General features: G+C 38.1%; 1 protein-coding gene across 1 annotated transcript in view; it reads left to right on the top strand.

The window, feature by feature from the left end:
* LOC109962900 (protocadherin-15-like) overlaps positions 1-15828 on the top strand; it is a 153740-nt gene that overhangs the window by 36099 nt on the left and 101813 nt on the right. Inside the window, exons 4-8 of the mRNA XM_020605022.1 lie at positions 229-294; positions 6821-6981; positions 7455-7610; positions 10483-10602; positions 11638-11748. Coding sequence (XP_020460678.1) covers positions 229-294; positions 6821-6981; positions 7455-7610; positions 10483-10602; positions 11638-11748 — 614 coding nt within the window. The remainder of the gene's footprint in view (positions 1-228; positions 295-6820; positions 6982-7454; positions 7611-10482; positions 10603-11637; positions 11749-15828) is intronic.

A 15828-nucleotide genomic window follows, 5' to 3' on the forward strand; every position in this document is an offset into this window, starting at 1 on the left:
ACTCTTTCCACATCTGACATACTGTATCATGTGTACTGTGCTTGGTAGAGTCTAATTACATTTGAAAAAGTGACAAAGGAAAAACCATGATAGTACATGCCATTTAAAACCTTTTTCCCTCAGGTGTAACTATCTATGCTTTACAAGGGCATTTTACTTTTTAATGCTGGTATAAAGAATTGGTACCAGAGGGTAACAGTGTTTCTTTTTTCTTTTTCATTCACCCAGAATGTAAACTGTCTCGGTCAGGTCCTCCTGCTACCATTGTTGCCATAGATGAAGAGAGTCCCAATGGTAAAGTATTCAGCTGTTTTACTCCTTTATACTTAGTATAAAGTGGATAATATGAAAGCTCTATTAAATATGTGGCAAGAGAATACTGTAAGAATTATATATTTTTCTAATTATTAATTGAAATTCCAAATGTGTACTTAATCATTTTTGAGGCTGATTATTTATGAGATTATTTTATTCTGATTGCATCCCTATGGCATCATTTTATTGGTCTCCCATGTGAAGATTCATTACAATACCTGAAAGTGTATTTACCAGACTGTTGCTACAGTATGATATTAATTCACAGCAATAACTAACTTGTTCTGATGGAGACAAACTAAGCCATATATGTAGCAAGAATTCAAATGTGGCCTGTGTTTTGTGGCCTGGAGTGTGATGGTTGGATTTTATTGATTTATTTATTTTTTTTCTCAGTGATTTGTCTTCGTTCTTTCTTCCTTTCTTTCTTTCTTTCTCTCTTTCTTTCTTTCTTTATTTCTTTCTTTTTGCAAATAACTATTTTGGTTTCCCAAACCTCGATGTTATGTGTCAAATCCTTGAGTTAGACAAAAATATTAGTATTTGATGCCGGATTTTGGTAGATGACAACTCCTACTTGAATTTTTGAGAAAAATTTTTTCTCTCCTCTCATCTCCTGCCACCTGGCTAACCAAATATAAGGCTGTCAGGGATTTCAGACACCTTTTATATGGGCAACACAAAAAATATCTTTAGCATGTGTTTGTTTCCAGAGTTAGCTCAAATTATTTAAAGCCTTCTTAGTTAATTAGTGGCTCCTGGTTTGATGGCTTAGACACTATAGAGGAATATAAACAAACACAATCCCAAAGTCTGCTCAGAGTGTAGTGTGTTTTAGTGCAGCCCCGTGTGTGTGTATATGAACATAATTTTTCTGAAGTTCAGAGGAGGTTATTCATAGAGGAATCCCATTTTAATAGATGATTATAAACCCTACTTTGGTCACAAGTAAATTAAGGCTCATATCAGCCTGAAGGCCACTAATTCATATGGGGGAAGGTGAAATGTACACAGACAAGCTGGTCTATGTGGCTGTCACACTCTTATCTCTAGCCTGTAGATTACTATTCAGAAATAGTCTACTTTTCTACAAAGTTTTAAATTGTGCAACCTGATCACAGTAATCCTTATGGACGTGTATGTGTATGTATGCATGTATTTGTGTGTGTGTGTGTGTGTGTGGCATTACTCACAAACCTGTCTACACACACACATTCTGTGGGGACTTGGCCTTCATCATAGCAACCAGGCGCTGGTCCTGGCCATGTAAATCATTGAATTTCAGAGTGAAACCTTGGTTTAAAGTTACGGTGGGGATAGGGTTAGGGGCAGGTTAAGGCTAGAATACATCTCCAGGAAATGCAAGTCACTGTAAAGCTGCAGGAGGATTGCAAACAAATGTGTGTGTGTGAGTGAGAGTAAGATACCTCTTTATCCAATGTTGTTTTTTATTTTCAGTATATATTTGTTTGAATTAAATCACATTTATGCACATTGTATTCTTTATCAATTACATGTAATATTGCATCTCTCCTTCTCTTTGAAACAAACTGAAACATTTTTAACATTTAACATTCTTAATTAAAGAATGTGCATATAATGTGTGCAGGTCCTATTGTCAGGCTGCAGGAACTGTGTAATCTCTGCTTGTCAAACATTTGGGCAATAGGCTGTATGTAGCCTGAGAGGTGACGCCCTGGGCAGTACTGAGCCAGCAAATCACTCAGCGCTGCTGTTGAGCGTATTGCTGTGAGCACACACAATGTAAAGCTACCCCAATGAGCATATCGACATGTTTATCGCCTCCATTCTACCATAATAAGAAATTATTTACAGATATTTACTGTATGTGAATAAATCCACTTGAAACTGTAAAAGTGAGTGGACAAAAATAGGATTTTGAAAAGTGAGAACCCACCTCCTGAAATTTCCAGGAAAAAGAAAATCTAAATGCTAGTTTGACCATTTGTGTTCATAAAGAAATAGATTTTGTTGTAAAACTGTATTAGTCTATTTAATGGAGTGCTGTGCAACAGAATGATTTTACAGTAAGAATTAGAGCTGCTACAGTCTGTGTACACATAGCCATATGCATGCATATACAGAATGTTTGTCTCCATCTTATTGTCTTACAACGCGGCGTTTGCCCCGCGATTGACCCATCTGTGTTCACTGTGTAAATACAATATGTACAAGTGTGTGTTCGTGTCTGTCTGAGCGGTAATCTTTCTAACAGGGCTGTTGAAGAATACTTTATTATTAGAATGGTTTGTATGCATAATGCCATAAATTTCTCTGCGGCTGTGAAATAGTATTAGAGAGTTAATAGAGAGTCTCGCTTTAGGGTGATTATCTTGGGTTCATGTTACTGTAGTAAAAGAGAGAGAGCGAGAGATACTCCAGGACAAAGAGGGGGAATTTTTTTGCTCAGGGAAATGTCGTGGTATAAGATAATGCTGAAAATAGGGTTGTGAATTTAATAATATAGGTATTAAAAGTGTTAGTATGAGTGGACAGACATAGAGGTAGGGAAAAAACAAAGGACCCAAAGCCAAATAAAACGGTTATTATCTACAATACATGGTCTGCTGAAATAGCTTTAATCGCTACAGTTCATAATAGGGTTATGGTTATTACTAAAATACATGTATCAGTATCATATTTTGTGCATTAATAAAGATAAAATCCTAAATCTGGCCATTAAGACTGAATTACACAGACTCAAAAGCACAAACTCAAGAATAAAATAACTTTTTTCTTTTTCTTTTTCTTTTTTTTTTTACATTTACTAAACTTTTCAGGTAATGTAATAAAACGATTGCCCTTGGCCTTTCAAAAAAACTGACTAAACAAAGCTATTCATTCAGCACTAAATTCTAACCAGTTAAGGAAACAGATTACCTTGAGAAAAATATGCAAATGACTGTCAGGTTGTGTGAAATGATTGTGTTTAGAATGAACATGCATTATCCGATTTGGTTATACTTATTTAAGTTTTGAAAATGTAACACTAACTCAGTTAAATTAAGATAACTAAAATTAGAAACAAGTTATAAACATAATGATATTAAACTGACTTAACTTCTAAGTGACAGTCGCCGCAGATATAGGTTGATTTTCCTTTTACATTTCTCAGTTTGAAGGGTCTGTTCTTTATTTGATATGAAGAACTAACAGCTGCAGCTGTTGGAGAACTTTGCACCAAAGTCAGTACAAACACAGCATTCAAAGCTGCATTGATAGATTGTACCCGATAAAATTAAGTGACTAAATTTACCATGCTGGTGTGTTGTAAGATGACTATCACCCGGACAGGTTGTCAATGACGAGGGCTAAGACAGAATATGCCATTTATTTAGTTTTTGTCTTTCATTTGCTGACTTCTCTTCCTTTTTTTTCTCTGGAGAAACTAATGACAAGAAATGTGTAGTTTTGAGTGGTGAAGCAGAGATCATATAGAATAAATACAGCATGACTGAAGGGTGGTATCCAAATGCAGTGATGTATGTAAACATCAGAAAATCTCAGATGACTCCATGTTGAAGGCAGAAGCAAATAAGCTACTGCAGTGGCATACTATTTGTAAACTGGTGCTTTAATATATGAAAGGATTTTATGCTTTAGCCATATCTGCCAAGAAATATGACAGAGAAATCTTGTAAAAGCCGGTAAAGGTTGAAAATATAGCATTTGAAATGTCATTGAAATAAACACTGAACTTTCAATGAAATTTGAACAGACAGCTTGATGTCTTTTCACTTGCAAATCAACAAAACCACACTTCAACGTTTATTGCTGTAATAATAAATGTAGATAACAAAGGAAAGTAATATTCACACTCCTTTGTTCCATGAAATAGAGCAATGAAAAGTCCATGAAATTTTACTTTAGATTTCACAACTGCATTCTGAACATAAAGCCACCCACAGACTGACTTGGGACCAGTAAAGAAAGACCAGTAAAGACCAGTGTGCGTGCAGCGGCACTGGCCACCCCCAGAATCTGAGTGGCGGGCCCTGGTGCCACCCCTGCCAGAGTCAAAATGTATATTATTGAATGAATGGATTATTATTAATGAATGGAAACAAAAGGCAAATTGTTGCCTTAAATACAACTAACATTTTTCTTTAAAATTGTTCTGTATATTCTTTGTCAAGAAAAACTGCAGATATACAGGGTTTATCTAGGCCTAAGCACATTACTTCTATTTTGATGGGTGTTCCATGTGTATTTGCCTTGAATCCATCTTTCCCCATCATCTAAGAGCTGAAGTTGCTTGTAGATGTGAAGATTACTTCTCGGTCCATGGCTCCTATCTGGCTGACATCCCACCAGTGTCGCCACATACAGCTAAACTAATGTCCTGTAAAACTTCTATTAATGCACTGCCACAGCACTCATTTCTCCCTATTATCTACCAATATTCTCTTTATTCTTTATTTCTATTACGTTAGTCAGTCCAGTCGTTCTCAGTTCACTCCCCTCTGCTATATTTCTCATTTTTCTTACCCTCTAATTGCTCTTTGTAGTTCCTTTCCAGGATTCCTTCCTTCCACTCTCTGTGTTGCTGCACACACAGCTTTATGCAGTTTTTCCTGTAGGCTTTAACACATGGGTCAATTTAATCTGGTGCTGCTCAGTCACACATCCTATAAGGTGAGGTCACTGTGAAAAGAGCTCATTGATATGAGACGCTCTATGGAATTAAATTACATAGTCATACAAGGTGTAGGCACTCTCTGTTTCGTCCCTCCTCGTCTGTGCTTGTGTTTTTTCCAGACATTTTGTGAGACAGGAGCAGAGGACACATAGCCGTAAGATGGGAAGGAATGAAACTCCCCTAATGAATTCCATCTTCTATCCCATTTCTCATACAAAGAAACCAATTTCATTCAATTTCCTCGTTTATTTAACATTAGCAAATCACGGCAAGGCATTTGGCAAAGTTTCCATGGTAGCACAGAAGGCCATGACCCAATTTTATATCTGCCAGATCAGATACAGTATGAGATTGTTCTGTGTGTGGCTTTATCGATATATACTTGTGGGGACAGAACACTGGGAGGACACTGCTTTGTGGGGACTAGAAGTCAAATGCAGGGACCCAGAGGCTGGGCCCCACAACTAATTAATCGAATTTTGCAAAAATGATGGTGTGTAAGGTTAGAGCAAGTGTCAGCTTTGGTTAGGTATTAGGGCAAGTAGTGTTTCTAGTTAAGGTTAGGGAAAGGCTCCTGGAAATGAATGTAAGTCTGTGTACGGACCCTGTACGTGATGACCTCAGGGAGGTGTGTGTGTGTGCAAAACATGCCCTAGCACAAGACTGATTTATTGTGGGCGTGTATTAGTATGCAGGTGTACTGATCTACTGTATGTGTGTGCTATAGTATGTGTCAAAGGCCAGATGCCAAATTAAAAAAGATAATTATGTCTGTTCTCTCACACATACACATACAGTGGTTTTTAGGTTAATAATGCAGTGTCTAGCGCCTGCTAATATGTTTCTTGTGATTTGGAGCACAGTCAATAATTAAAATTTTTGATTTCTTCCTCACATAGTTTTTTTTTCCACAGTTTTCTTATATTTTCCATTAATCTTAAAAATGACCCTCAACAGGGAATGGCTATGCATTTTCATCACAATTAGTTTATGAAACCGATTAAACAAAATGAGTATTTATGTGTAAATAAGAATACTTAACACTAACACCACAGTGGCACTTTATTTGTGAAACCCAGCAATATGTCGTTTCACATCTCTAGACTGTGTGAGTTTTTAATACTGAGATATTTGATATACTCAGTGAATTTTGGCAGAAGCGCTTGGTTTTAATTGACTCCATCAATCACCAATAAAGTGAGGATGTTTCTTTGAAGCGCACTTGTCTGTCTGATAATCAATCCACCTTTGCTTTCTTCTTATGAAACCTCATTGACCCCTTGCCCTCTTCTGCTACAACCTCCCTTGGTTTTGTATCGATTGAGTTAATATGCATCGCTTGAAAATATATGGCTGACAGATTCAATTTAGATCATCTCATCTCCCTGTTTGTATCTCTGACTCTCTCTCTCTGTCTGTCTTTCTATGTTCCTCTCATTCCCAAAGTGCTTGCTCACCCACAGTCAGCTGTGTTTTCTTGCATCTGCCTGTCTTATTAAAACATTTACTTGTATTGTTTTTTTTCTGTGAAAACCATGCAGATGAAACACTGTGGTCATTAGAACATTCGTTGTATCTTAGAAGCCCAGCTCTCTCTCTCTCTCTCTCCCTGAAATGTTGACTTTATGTTGTACTCCAGTTGGAGTTAAGTATTCCATGTATCTGGTCTGACTTGCTTAATTTAATTTTACTGAATTTCACATGCTTTTTACTCTGTCTCCCTTCTTCTGTTTGCTTCATCTAATTTCCCTTGACTCTTGGCTACAGCCTGTATTAGAAAATGAAAAAAGAGGGCTTTCTGTGGGGTTAATTCAAGTGTTACAAGTCTTTTTATTGTGTTCCCAGGAACACTGTTAGTGGAGAACATGCAGATAAATGGCGTGGCACAGGGTCAGAATCGTACCATCTCTCTGTCTCTAAGGGACAACTACGACTACTGGGTGCTCCTGGACCCTTCCAAACAGGCCCTTTACCTCAACAGTACCGGGCGTGTTCTGGATAGAGATGTAAGGCAAATGAACTGTTCAATTTTAGTCTTGTCTATGCTCATTCTGTGCACATTTTGAGTGTCCTTTTCAGTTTTTATCTTTTATACTATCTTCTTCTGTTTGTTTTGACTCTTCAATCTGAGACAAATAGAAATTTAGTGAAAAGATCACACAAGCTCAGAATGGAACAAGAACTACCACTGCGCATTTAATTTAATGTTGTTAAAGCAGACAAAGACAGTATTTGCGTTTTTCTTTTGGCTTTTTTTTTTTTTCACTTTGCGACAAAGGATAAATGCTCAAAGTTTTAGCTCCATCTTCTCTGAAAGACAACCAGGCTCCTGTTGTTTTGCTCTATAAAGTAATCCAGGATGTGTTTTTGAACGTCTGATTTGGCAAAAAAAGTCAAATGAATGAGCCTGGCAGTGAGTTGTGTTTTATTTGTGTTGTGCTTTCCCTAATAATCTCTATCTGTTACTCTGCTTTCCCAGCCTCCCTCCAATATCCATTCCATTGTAGTTCAGGTTCAGTGTACTAACGAGTTGATAGGCACGGTGATTTTACACGAGGTCCGCATCGTTGTTCGAGATCGCAACGACAACGTGCCACGTTTCCAGCAGCCAAGATACTATGTTGCTGTCAATGAGGTAAAACACTCACACATGCAGAGTGAACACTGTCACACATACTGTATATACATACACAATCCTCACAGAGATGTAGTGAAGTCGGAAAGAATTCTTAAGAAATACTTTCAGCTAAATTGCACTTACCCTGGAGTGCTGCTGTCTGTCACAATGGCAGGGACAGGACTCACGGGCTAGAGACTGTAGAGTGGAGAAAGCTACAGTCCAGCCCAGCATGAGGGCAGCAGATCATTTGTACTAGACTGACTTTTCCCCATACTGCTCTGGGACTAATGTGTGACGCTAACAAAGCCACAGTTAGTGGCTGCATTGACACAGTGGTGACCTGCACTCAGAAAATGTAGCCTAGCCTAGCCTGCATACTGCTGTGTGTTTTTACTTAAAAATCTCCACCAAATAGTACTGTACATGGCATTTTGCTGTCAGACAGCACCACTGTAAGTAGAAAAAAAATTTCATGGGCAGCCAAGGAAAGGATCTAAATCTGTTGTTTTGAGACTTCCAGAATAGATTTAAGATGCCAAACCCACGCCTAGTGTGTTCTGCAGAGTCTCTGGAAGCAGAATTTAACTTGAAGAGGGCAGACTTAAACTGGACAAGGATACATGTAGCCTGCTGTCAGCACAGACCTAGGCAAACCCAGTAGAATATCTCATTATACAGTCTTCCACAGCCTGTCTAACTCAATCTGTCTTTTCAACCTCTCTCTTTTTCTCTCTTGGCCTCTCCTCTGTTTCTGCAGCTCTCCCCCAATCCTATGCCCCTTCACCACTCCCTGCTCTTCATTATGTCACCTTTTCACAACCTCTCCACCTTTCCTCTGCCACACTCTATATATCTCTGGTTGGCTTCCTCCTCCTCCACCCCGCCACTTCTTACAGCTCTCCAGTTTCTCATTACTCCGACTAAAACAGTTCCCTCCATTCACTTCAACGACCACCATGCAATTTAGGAGATGCATCATAAAAAACTCTAAAATATGATTCCTTTGCCAGGCCAAGGTAAATATAGTCTGTTTGGTGGTAATAACAAAAAAAATAGTGAATCCTTTTATCATGATGTGGGCAATAATTTCAAAGCAGAAGCAGATTTATTCTGGTTTATAGTTTATTCTTAATAGGCAGACAGCTATTGTCTAATTCACTAACTCCCACCACCTAATGCAGTAAATTTAATACTGAGAGAGCAACTGAGGAGTTTGTCCAACTTTATCTATATTAAACATACTCTTTGTCTATTACTAACATTTATTGAGTGCAAGAAAGTGAGTCAGACAGATTAAGACACACAGAGAGGCAATATGGTTATTTACAAGAACATCTAGCACACAGCTTATAAGTGGAAAGTGATCCCTGTGGCTGATTTCATGAGCTGGTGCCAGTGCCCGAGCCTGGAGTTGTTTCATTAGCGCTGTACCCAAAAGCGGCAAAGAGACAGCATAAGAAGACCATTGTTTGATCAGTGAGAGGCAGAGATAACCCTGTTGTGGGGAATGATGTAATACGTTATTGGTGCTGCTAAATTGAACTTAATCTCACAGGTTTCTTGTGCTGTCTGGAGATTAGACTTTGGTTTTGACACCTAATCACAGATCCCAAGGCACATGGCTTCCTGTCATGAGCTGTGGCAAGTGTTCAACTCTTACTGGGAGTTTTCCTCAGGAAAAAAATTTATATTAACTGAAAATTCTGAATAACTAGCTTCTCCTTTCTCTATTTGAAAGTGATCTTGTTGCAAGTGTACAAAAGTACCAGACACTTTATTAGGTACACCTGTATGCAATTCAGTGTAACACTTCTGCCTTAAGCAAGAAGGTTCCCAGTTCGAGCCCGGCCTGACCTGGGGCTTTTGCATGCCTGTGGAGTTTGCATGTTCTCCCTGTGCCTGCGTGGGTTCTCTCCGGGTACTCGGGCTTCCTCTCACTGTACAAAGACATGCGGCTTAGGTTGACTGGTGACTCTAAAATTCCCCTGGCTGTGTGTGTGTGTGTGTGTCTGTGGTTTGTCTACACATCAGCCCTGTGATAGACTGGCGACCCATCCAGGGTGTACCTCGCCCAATGTCAGCTGGGATTGGCTCCAGCCCCCCCCGCCTTTGACCCTATTCATGAATAAGTGGTATAGATAATGGATGGAGAGACTTCTGCCTTGACATCTGTGTTTATGAAGCTCAAAATATTTCAGTATTTGGTGAAATTGTCATAAATGTATAAATTCAATTATATGTCTATTATTGAGGTCATAGTTAAAGGTGGTGCTGGACTGGTCTACATTATATTCAAAGGTGTTCCTAATATTCTGACCTTCTCATGTATGTAGCTGGGGAGAGTAAAAATATAGAGACACCTCTGGATATAACGTCTTGTGACAAGCACCCTTTGCATACACGCATGATTTTCTAACATCCAATTTTACACTTTTATCTCAGACTTTTATTACTTGGGGCAATGAGGAATAGCAAATAGTCCCCAGGTATGAGACAGACTATAGAAAGAAAGTTGGACAAACCACGCTGCCTTTGTTTCATTTTATTTCCAGTGAAAAATGAAAGCACACTAAAAGCAGCAAGCTGATCTTCCTTCTCAAGCCCCATTTGAGCACAATAAACATAAAACTGCAAGTCATTTTCTGTTTGTTTTGTTGAGACAGTGGGGTACCAAGAGCCCTTATGGAGTTTTTTTAATGTGTCCGTCCCTCTTCTCTGCCACATACAGACAGTAGATGCAGACGACAAGGCATAAAAAATGAACAAAAAGAAGAATTAGAGCGGTTGAATATCTGTGATAGAAAGTACAGTATGAAAGCTTTTACGTGTTTGGCATTTGAATTTGTAGACAGATGCCGAAATTTTCATGTCTCTGTTGTGTTTTTAGCTGACGCCAGTAGGAACAACTATCTTCTCTGGCTTCTCGGGGAACAACGGGGCAATAGACATTGATGACGGTCCCAACGGACAGATAGAGTACACCGTCCAGTACAACCCGAATGACCCGGTAGGTTGTCCACAAGCCTCCTGAACAAAACCTGATGTTCATCTCATTATGTAGGCCATTGGTTTAGCACCATAGCTGTGGTAAAAAGTCAGAATTTGGATTCATAAATTTATCACAACTGAGAAAAAATGTCAAGCAAAATGGGACAGAATCTACAAGGAAACATGCAAATTTACATATTTATGTATTTCATTGTTTAAAATTGACACCATAGCAGTATTTGGGCCCAGTATCCCTTCAGTGCTGTGTGAGTCCAATAAACAGTAGGTTGATAACCAACTCGTGTCTTGAAATCAAAAACCACTTTATATCTTATCAGTCCCTTATTTAGTCCCTCTCTAGAAAAACTGAAATATGAAGGTTTGGAAAATTTGAATGTAAAATTCCTGTTGGAACAGTATTCCACTTTCCCCATGTCAGAGTTTAGCTGACTGACACCTTTTACATAAGCTATATCAGACCCCAGGAACAGATGAACCAGGCATACAATATTGTTCAAAGATTGACTGATTATTTCTGAAGATTGTATCATTTACCTGCATCGTGATGGGAGATATAATACATTATCTTTAATCTCTCATTTTGTGTTTCCCCAAGAAGCTTTATTGTATGATCAGATCATCATTATATTGTGAAAGCACTGAGGTTTTTAGTCCTTAAATATATGTACAAATGTTATGAACCAAGTTCATGTCTGACAGTCTTAGCTCTTGCTACTTACGCCTGTTTTACCTGCTTGCTTTGTTTACAATTGATCCCTTCTGACTCCTCCTTATTATGACTTGTTTTTTGTTCCTATACTACCAAACTCGTGAAAATACATTGCCTTTAGCTGTGAAACGTCTGTATTTGTTTTAACGGAACATAATAGTGAAATCATAATCTCAGCAGGCTACTACACTTTTACTGCTGTAATTTCTCTAGTCCTCTCACTGTTATGACCTGTCATAACTTGTCTAATCTCTGAAAAGGTAAGAAAATTAACAGTTGACCCTGTAATATTACTCACTTGTAATGTATCCGTGTGTGTTTTAGACAGCCAACAGAACCTTTGACATCCCCTTGACGCTGTTTGGCTCCGTCATTCTTAGAGAAAGACTCAACTATGAGGAGATCACGCGGTACCTGGTCATCATACAAGCAAATGTAAGTGGTTTTTGCTTTTTATATTTGTGTGTCTATATCGCACTGTGCAGCTATCACAGACCGATTCTCACTATAATGTAATTCTTTTCATATAGTATAAGGTTTTTTTAGGTAATGTTTTAATATGGAGTCCTGTTATAAAGGATGTCTGAAATAAAAAAGCTCAGTCCAGACTGAGTGGGAGTACAGTCTGCAGCCTAGAGTGTTGTTATTGTTTATTATCATGGTTACATTACGGTTACACAACCTTGGACTATTTCTGCTTTGATGAGCAAGCCTTACATATGACAATAAACGCTTTGAATCTTGAATCTTGAATTAAGGGATATAGTATAAGCACATCCACAAAAAGGGTTCATGGGGAACGGTGGTAGGCATTTGAAAGATCTAAATCAGGGTCTGATAGGGTTTTTGTTGTGACAAGAAAACCTTGCTTATGAAATTTTTATTATAGTTCTGGCAAATATTCACACTGTATGTCTCAAGGTCCATGTACCCTGAAAGCATTATCAAAAGTCAACAGTACACTGAAAGATTAATGTGGTTTTGACGGCTTGAAAGCCTGACAATATTCACTGTTCATCTGAATACAACATTAAGAGTGTTTTGAGTGGCTGTGAATTTCCTGAATATAAATTCATTGTTAAGACTCAGAGAACATGTACAGCCAGTTAAAACAATGTCTTAGAATAAGGCTGACCTTTCCTGCTCTTCTGTTATGTGAGCGAAAATGATTAACTGAGCCACATAAATTTATGTCCTTATCTAAATAATTAATAGAAATAACAGTAAGATGATCTGTTTTAATTAGCATTTTATATTTTGTCATATGTCTGACATTTTAGAGCTATGTGCATATCATTAGCAGTGAAAAGAATAACCCAAGATTTTTGAAACTACAGTATGCTTGAGAATCTTGATCCCAGTCTTATGCCTATATGATAAACATGAAGCTATAACCAGCAGCCATTTAGCTTAACTTACATTAAATGTAATAAGGCAATTGTTTCCTTTTTTAACAGTGACAAACAACATATGTAAAGATGGAATAATTACAAATCCACAATGTAGGTTTGTATAAGTGCAAAATGAAATATATAATACCAGTGGTATTTTTAGCTACTGTGGAGGCTGTTCCCTACTCTTTTTCAGTGTATACTGTATGCCCCCATTAATTTACATGCAGTATATAATTACATTCTTTATGGTGTTAGTCATTGCTTGAAATAATTGCCACAACCTCTACAGAATGTGTTACTGTGATTGACATCAGTGACAGCAATAGGTAATACAATAATAGAAAAACACTCAATTTACGTGTAAGTAATTAGACCGACATATAACCTAAATACATTTAAGGTTTGTTTGGTCCATTTTAAAATCAGCTGTTTATTATTTTTATATGACCAACATGAACCGTGAGGAATTAATTTTTGGTTTTAGTTTTTGTATGGGGATTGCTGAAAATGCTGTTAATATAAAAAATGACCGACCTTATCCTTTAAAGCTTCTTTTGAAATGTTAAATGGAAGAAAACTATTTTGTTTTGAGAACTTTGCAAAATACAAAAAACAACAACATGGTTTGCATACAGTGCCTTGCGAAAGTATTCGGCCCCCTTGAACTTTGCGACCTTTTGCCACATTTCAGGCTTCAAACATAAAGATATAAAACTGTAATTTTTTGTGAAGAATCAACAACAAGTGGGACACAATCATGAAGTGGAACGAAATTTATTGGATATTTCAAACTTTTTTAACAAATAAAAAACTGAATAATTGGGCGTGCAAAATTATTCAGCCCCTTTACTTTCAGTGCAGCAAACTCTCTCCAGAAGTTCAGTGAGGATCTCTGAATGATCCAATGTTGACCTAAATGACTAATGATGATAAATAGAATCCACCTGTGTGTAATCAAGTCTCCGTATAAATGCACCTGCACTGTGATAGTCTCAGAGGTCTGTTTAAAGCGCAGAGAGCATCATGAAGAACAAGGAACACACCAGGCAGGTCCGAGATACTGTTGTGGAGAAGTTTAAAGCCGGATTTGGATACAAAAAGATTTCCCAAGCTTTAAACATCCCAAGGAGCACTGTGCAAGCGATAATATTGAAATGGAAGGAGTATCAGACCACTGCAAATCTACCAAGACCTGGCCGTCCCTCTAAACTTTCAGCTCATACAAGGAGAAGACTGATCAGAGATGCAGCCAAGAGGCCCATGATCACTCTGGATGAACTGCAGAGATCTACAGCTGAGGTGGGAGACTCTGTCCATAGGACAACAATCAGTCGTATACTGCACAAATCTGGCCTTTATGGAAGAGTGGCAAGAAGAAAGCCATTTCTTAAAGATATCCATAAAAAGTGTTGTTTAAAGTTTGCCACAAGCCACCTGGGAGACACACCAAACATGTGGAAGAAGGTGCTCTGGTCAGATGAAACCAAAATCGAACTTTTTGGCAACAATGCAAAATGTTATGTTTGGCGTAAAAGCAACACAGCTCATCACCCTGAACACACCATCCCCACTGTCAGACATGGTGGTGGCAGCATCATGGTTTGGGGCTGCTTTTCTTCAGCAGGGACAGGGAAGGTGGTTAAAATTGATGGGAAGATGGATGGAGCCAAATACAGGACCATTCTGGATGGAAACCTGATGGAGTCTGCAAAAGACCTGAGACTGGGATGGAGATTTGTCTTCCAACAAGACAATGATCCAAAACATAAAGCAAAATCTACAATGGAATGGTTCAAAACTAAACATATCCAGGTGTTAGAATGGCCAAGTCAAAGTCCAGACCTGAATCCAATTGAGAATCTGTGGAAAGAACTGAAAACTGCTGTTCACAAACGCTCTCCATCCAATCTCACTGAGCTCGAGCTGTTTTGCAAGGAGGAATGGGCAAAAATTTCAGTCTCTCGATGTGCAAAACTGATAGAGACATACCCCAAGCGACTTACAGCTGTAATCGCAGCAAAAGGTGGCGCTACAAAGTATTAACTTAAGGGGGCTGAATAATTTTGCATGCCCAATGTTTCAGTTTTTTATTTGTTAAAAAAGTTTGAAATATCCAATAAATTTCGTTCCACTTCATGATTGTGTCCCACTTGTTGTTGATTCTTCACAAAAAATTACAGTTTTATATCTTTATGTTTGAAGCCTGAAATGTGGCAAAAGGTCGCAAAGTTCAAGGGGGCCGAATACTTTCGCAAGGCACTGTATATACAGTCAAGGGACAGATTATGAGACACTGGGCCCTTGAGCACAGACATGGGCCCCCCCACCCTACTACATAAGAGCAATGCCCACAGATCAAAGGAGGATTTTGTGTCTTTTTTTGTGAGTACAGTACATTTGTTTTTTTGCATCCTTGTGGTCATTTTGCATCAGATTAGACACATTTATTGACAAACATAAAATCCTCTCGGATTGCCAATATGGTTTTAGGTCGAACCGATCGACATCTTTGGCCATTACCGACCTGATGGAGGACATTACAAGTGCTATGGATGAGAAGAAATACACGGTGGGAATATTTGTTGACCTAAAAAAAGCATTTGACACAATCAATCATGAGTTATTAATGGATAAGTTAGAAAAATATGGGATCAGAGGAATGGTTTTGAATTGGATCAGAAGTTATTTGACACAGAGGCGTCAATTTGTGAAGTTGGGTGAATACCAATTGAGTGAGCTGGACATTGTATGTGGAGTTCTTCAGGGTTCTGTTTTGGGACCTAAATTATTTATATTATACATTAATGATATATGCAAGGTTTCTGATTTAGTGAAAGTGGTTTTGTTTGCTGATGAAACTACCATATGGGCATCGGGTGAAAACCTACAGCAACTCTCTGGACGGGTTACACAGGAACTTGAGAAGATAAAGAAATAGTGTGACAGTAATATAGTATCTCTGAATTTGGATAAAACTAAATTTATGGTATTTGGGAATCGTAGACTAGATAATGAACTTCAATTGAAAATTGGGGGAGCTAATATAGAACGAGTACATGAAATAAAATTTCTAGGTGTCATAGTTGATGACAAATTCTCCTGGAAATCTCATATCAGATAT

The sequence above is a fragment of the Monopterus albus genome, unplaced genomic scaffold (assembly GCF_001952655.1).
Source record: "Monopterus albus unplaced genomic scaffold, M_albus_1.0 scaffold69.1, whole genome shotgun sequence".
Classification (NCBI taxonomy): domain Eukaryota; kingdom Metazoa; phylum Chordata; class Actinopteri; order Synbranchiformes; family Synbranchidae; genus Monopterus; species Monopterus albus.